This window comes from Nanorana parkeri, unplaced genomic scaffold (genome assembly GCF_000935625.1).
Source record: "Nanorana parkeri isolate BGI_ZX_2015 unplaced genomic scaffold, ASM93562v1 scaffold127, whole genome shotgun sequence".
NCBI lineage: Eukaryota > Metazoa > Chordata > Amphibia > Anura > Dicroglossidae > Nanorana > Nanorana parkeri.
In genome coordinates this window covers 146,285-152,284 of record NW_017306395.1, presented here as the reverse complement: position 1 = coordinate 152,284, position 6,000 = coordinate 146,285, and the positions used below count along the sequence as shown (strand labels likewise).

General features: G+C 41.1%; 1 protein-coding gene across 1 annotated transcript in view; it reads right to left on the bottom strand.

Moving 5' to 3' along the window:
* Positions 1 to 6,000, bottom strand: part of CUZD1 (CUB and zona pellucida like domains 1) — a 30,719-nt gene that overhangs the window by 2,333 nt on the left and 22,386 nt on the right. Inside the window, exons 7-8 of the mRNA XM_018553664.1 lie at positions 3,852 to 4,234; positions 1,661 to 1,926 (exon numbers count right to left, since the gene is read on the bottom strand). Coding sequence (XP_018409166.1) covers positions 1,661 to 1,926; positions 3,852 to 4,234 — 649 coding nt within the window. The remainder of the gene's footprint in view (positions 1 to 1,660; positions 1,927 to 3,851; positions 4,235 to 6,000) is intronic.

Genomic DNA, 6,000 nt, shown 5'->3' with positions numbered 1-6,000 from the left:
CGAGCGGCTCTTCATCATCATCACGCCCCCCAGCCCGCCCACCTGTCTGTGGCTCCCTGGACGGCAGAGTGGACAGCTGCAGCCAGGTAAGACATCCCCCGAAAATAAGACCTAGTGTCACTGTCTTATTTTTGGGGAAACACGGTACTATGAGAAAAATATGGAACAACAATCTAAACTTATAAAAGTCTCTTAAAAATGACTATATAGTTACCTCTGCAATAATAGTAACTCAAAATATGTCTTATAAATACATTGGGGGGAATTTATCAAGGGAGTTGCTCCACTTTTCTTTAAGTGACAAATTTTCCACGTTATTTGCACCTTATTTATCAATGCAGTCTAAGCCTTGATAATAAATGTAATTTTCATTAGACATGTTGGGGGGGAATTTATCATAGCTATTGCGAGTGTTTGAACTTGCACGGAATATATTTGCACCAGATTTATCAAGCTAGTGCAATGTTGTTGATAAATGAGGTTTAATAGACTCCAGGAAAGAAGACTCATAACTTCAGGCAAAAAGCTTAAAGGAGAACTATGGGGTCAGGGCTTTTCCCCATAGTTCTCCTTAGTATAACGGTCGAACAGCAGTGAGAAGCCTGCCGGAGGTTCGGCTCAGCCGATCCAGATGTTGGATCGGCTGAGTCGAACTCCTTCTGCACTTCGGGTCAGCCGAACATGCTGAGCATGTTCGGCTGATCCGAAGCCACACGAAGCAAGCCGATGTACGGCTGATTTCAGCCGATGGACGGCTGAAATCAGCCGTACGAGCCTGAAGTGAATAGCCGAACAGTGTTCGGCTCACTTCACTTCTGATTGGTCATTCACTCGACTGCCCTGGGCAGCTTCGTGAATAGACCCCTATGAGGTGAGTGAAAAGCACTCACCTCATAGTTCTCCTTTAACTGTCGCATCTTGAAGAAGTGGTCATGGGGACTTCTTAAGTTGTGATTGTTTTCTTAGGTGATGCCCCAGTTTCATACAGCCCCAGAACAAGTGCAGATGAAAACAGGTGCAAAAAACATGCAGTTGAAAAAGTAGTGCAGCTCTGAAGAAAACACGTGCAAAACACGTGCAAAAAACATGTGCAGTTGGAAAAGTAGTGCAAGCTTTGGGCAAAACATGTGCAGTTGGAAAAGTAGTGCAAGCTCAGGTGAAAACAGGGGCACATGTTAAAAGACAGATTTGCACATAAAAAAAAATGATCTAAGAGGCTAAAACTGTCGTAATTGCTTTGATAAATTCCCCCCATTATATTGTTAATGTCAGAAAATATCTAATTTCATAGAGGGGGATTTATCAAAACTGGAGCAGACAAAAACCGGAGCAGATTTGCACTGCAGCCAATCAGCATCTCTGTCTCATTTTCAAATCTCACCTGAGCAAACTGTAGAGAGATGCTGATTGGTTGCCATGGGCAACTGCTCCAGATTCTCTCTGCTCCAGTTTTGATACATTCCCCCCACAGAGTTTAAAGGAAGCAGGATTCAATTTGCACATATTAACACATTTAAATATTAATTTAATTCCCTTATATTGAAAACACGGAGTTTAAAAAAATGGTTGGTATGGGCAAATTGAGCCGTCTCAAGTTTAGGTGATTTTCAGCACAAAGCCCATTCATACATACATGGAAAGTGATAAGAGATGATCTCACCTGCAGCCTCGGGCTCATTGTGGTGTTTCAGACGGAGGGGGCCCAGCACGGTGTTGGTTTTCCACACTTTGGATCCCAGGTCCCTGCGTTGACGCGTGACACATCCTTGATTGCAGCGGGATCCCACATCACTGACATCACAGATCACCAACTGGCATTGGAGGTACACGGATGGGTGGGTGTTCAGGAATTTGAAGGCACTGAAGCTGAACCTGGCAAGGCCACTACCAGAGGGATAGTTGTGGTAGGTGTTATCCTTTGTACATCTGGTGAGAAGGACACAATTTTATAAGATGTAAATGCACTAAAATAATATCGGGCATGTATACCCAGGTTGAAATAATGATCGCTTCCAATAATTTATGAAGATGTGAAGAACAGTAGTATTGTTAATAAAATATGCTGAGTTTCAATTCCAGACATGTTTCACATTGCTGCCTATTGTAAAATCCATTTCATGGTATCTAATAGGCACAGATAATTTTTAACAGGTCAAACAATAATTTTCATGGAGAATATCAGGGTTGGTAGGAAAGGACTACTTTCTAGTTTTCATTCAAACTTTTTTTTTTTTAATGTATAAGTAGTTTAAATTGAACAGGTAAGAGGCCCTTTGGATCCCACCAGTCCACTATGAGGGGTGGATCTTCCAAAATAGAATGCTGGTAGCTAGCCAGGCAACCAGTAAATAATTAAAGGATGTAATGTTTAGGGGGGATGAATGGACATTTGCGCTAGATATTTGGAACTTGACCATTGTATTTGATTTCGATCTGAACAATTAGCTGCTGGCTACTGCCCAGTTTATAATTGTAATTATAAGCAGTAATAAATTATAAGACAAAAAAAGTAATTGTGTGTCAAACATATGGAATAAATAGCTCCCAATGGAGTAAGATACACAAGTAGCATGTAGTAGTAAGATCACTCATGCATGGCTGCAGCATTGTATGATCATACAAGTGTAATGATCCTGTAATGCCCTGGGCTATTTGACCCAATCCAGACCTCCATCAGTGCAGAACCTTGTAAAACACACTTGTGAACACAGAAGCCAACAAAGGAAGTCTTCTATTACTCACTAAATTTGTAGCTCTGACTGATGTAATCATCCAATGCAGTGCACGGTTGAGGATGATGGTAGTAGAAGACCTCCCCTGCAGGTTTCTATGTTCACAAGAAACAGCAGCAATTGGGTGAGCTGTCACAGCTGGTCCTGTACTGATGGAGGTCTCTATGAGGTCCACCTCACACAGTGACTTTAGGGGCCACAGAAGGAAATGCAGGTGACAGCAGGGAGGAATGTGCCCACCTACAGAAGCATGTTATAATTTTTTTTAGGTAATCTAAAGCTGCCAATTAGCAATATGAACATGTACTGTGTGTAAGGCTTATCCGCTGTGTAATTGTAATCCACTTTGATCTCTACTTCCCTGTATCTGTCCATGTTACCGGGCACATACTGTTAATTCCTACAGGCCCGGTTTTAAAGTTCTGTTATTAAACCTCAGCTATCTCAGAAGTTGCTTAGGAGCAGCTGTGGTAGAAGAGGAATTCCAGACTAGGCCCATATGCCAGATGAGCTACTAGTATGTTTTTGAATTCTGAGAGGAACCAGATATTTGGGTGGGGGGTAAACAAAGACAGGGAGAACATACAAACTCCATGCAGTTATTGTTCCATGTGGGACCTTATGTCATGGTGGGAAGGCCACAAGTGTCACAAAGCAGTAAGCCATGCCATGAAGATGGGGGGTTGCTGGCTTCTCATAACATTGGAACTACGCACAACTAGTGGGGTGTGGCTGGAGTGCAGCTCATGCATGTACACTGAGAAGACAGAGGCAGATTCGTGCCTTGAAGTGTGAAACTTATATCCAACTGCTGGGGAGTGGTATAATGGATGACCTGGGTATGTGTCAGGCAGAGCAGGAGGGGTCTCATGGCTAGCACTCTCTTAGTAATGGTAATGCCAGTGTATGTGGGCAATGCTGTGGTACCTGGCTTCCTCCAAGTTCTGCGTGGGAATAGTGCATGGCTGTCTGCTGATGGCTGCAAGATGTCTTCTGCTGGTATATTTTTTTTAAATCTTGAGATGTCAATCAATTATATAAAATATCTTATATTTGAGATAACTGAACCCTTCCCCCCAAAAAAGTAATCTACAGTCCTAATTAATATCATCTACTTACCCGCGTCTGATAAGATCATAGTTTGGTGAATGGAAATTAGCCTGCGGGGAGGCAAAACAGGTGTCTACAAACACAGTGAGGTCAGAATCTGAAGACTGGACTGTAGCTTGGAGGAACACGGACTGATTAAGCTCAATGAAGTATGGAGACTCTTGCACTGGAGTGATGAAGTCGTTTGTTGGGTAAAAATCCAGACTAACGTCATACTTTCCAGACTCTGTCTGATCCTGGATTATGTCATCCTCGGTCACATACATGATCTCAGCGATGGAGTCACTCTCCAGCTCACAGGTAACAATGATCTGCAGCTGTTTACGTCTAGTAATCACTCCAACTGTACTTGCATGGATGGTGTTTGTGTAATAAATTGTATGATCCTGCAGCTGTATTTGAGAAAAATATAACTTTAAGCAGATACTACCGTGGATGCATGCAGAAACCTATTAAATAGATTATTATGTTTGTTCAATCATTGACCCATTCTGAAAGTGTGACACGACAGAATGCATATATTCTTTCTCAGTGGAACCAATCAATTTCTAGCTGTCATTCTTCCAGGACAGACAAGTCCAGATTTCTATCTCTGGAGCCTATAGCCATGAAACCTTTGGCACCCAAAGCAACATGCTTTTGCTAAGAGTACCACTTTAATACAGAATGTTTTCTTGGTTTATTGTTGCAACCTGGCTTAATATATTGCAACAATGAGTAAATGAATCTACTAATTAAAGGAGGAAAAGTTGTGGCTGATAACCGTTCAAGAATTATCCACCCCTTTGTCTCTGCTATCCATAAGTGACCAATGCTGAATTCTGGGGACAGGGTAAAAAATAGAGGCATGACTCAATCAGCAGTCATGGGTAGCATACTCATTTTTTTTCAATAGCCCTAGGTATATTTTCTTAGGGGCTATCGATACAGACCCAAATGGGCCAATTCTGAGATTGAGTATTTAGTGCCCATGACATAAGGCAAAGAGTAATGTGCTAATGATGGGGCTCATAAAGCAAATTAAGGATCACTCTTTATTGCTATCGCTGTTTTTATTGCTGTGGCAACTCTAAGGGGATGAAATCTGGTGAGCCACTTGGTCCAATTAATAATTCATTTTATTAAAGCAGGAAACCTTATAACAAAACTGTTGCATTTTGAAAGTCACAAAGTTTTAGCTTCGTAATATCAAACTTGCTATAATGGAATTAAACCCCCAGATTGTATAAAAATTGCAAAATGTTAAGGGCTCTTCCCAAAAGAGATGAACACATAACTAAACTAGACCCCATTTTCAGGAAAATGTCTGCTAGCCTAAAGGTTGGTAACTGAATGCACATAACCTAATGATATGCTTTATGACTGGAAGGTGACCATACTTCACAGAGCTAGCTGTTCTGCAAATTTTGGGAAACTCTTTTCTGAAGTACTAGGGAAACCCACCCTGATTTCTCTGCTTCTTGTATACCTTCTACTCCCTCTACCTCTCATATTACCGAGAAGGAACGTCCACTGTAAGTCTAATTTAAGTCGCTATGAGGAAACCCTTTATAGAGACAGAATTCAGGTTATTGCCTTTTTATTATAGTTTACAGATAGTAATATAGATACATTATATAGGTTATACTTTTCTACTTTTAAAGAAACACAAGTGCACCTACAGTACATCTAAAGCCAACCCTTTTTGGATGTCATAGAGAATTTTTAAAACCCCTGTGGGGGTTTTTATTGCCATTTGGGGAGGTTCAGCTCTTTATATGTTCTATATTTGGCTATTCTCATCGAGAGAGAAGGTTATGCGAAATCCAATGGCAAAAATTAATCTGGTGACAGCTGTCTAAGAGGGGATTCCCCTTATTGTGGTTATTTCCTCTCACTTCCTGTTGTGTCTCTAGGACAGGAAGAGAGGGGATATCTTCCCAATGGAACACCTCAATGACCTCAATGAAAATCCTGTTGGAGGTTTCAACCTTTCCCTACTTTTTCTGAACCTACAAAAACATGTGTTTTACAGATAATCTTATATATTTGCCTAGAGTCCTTCTTTTATTATAAACTGCCCATTGTGGCAAGTCCAACAGAGAAACATTCATGTATATAGGCTGGCCTTCTCTGACTGACTGATATCCTCCTACTTTTGTGTCTCACACGTTTTTTT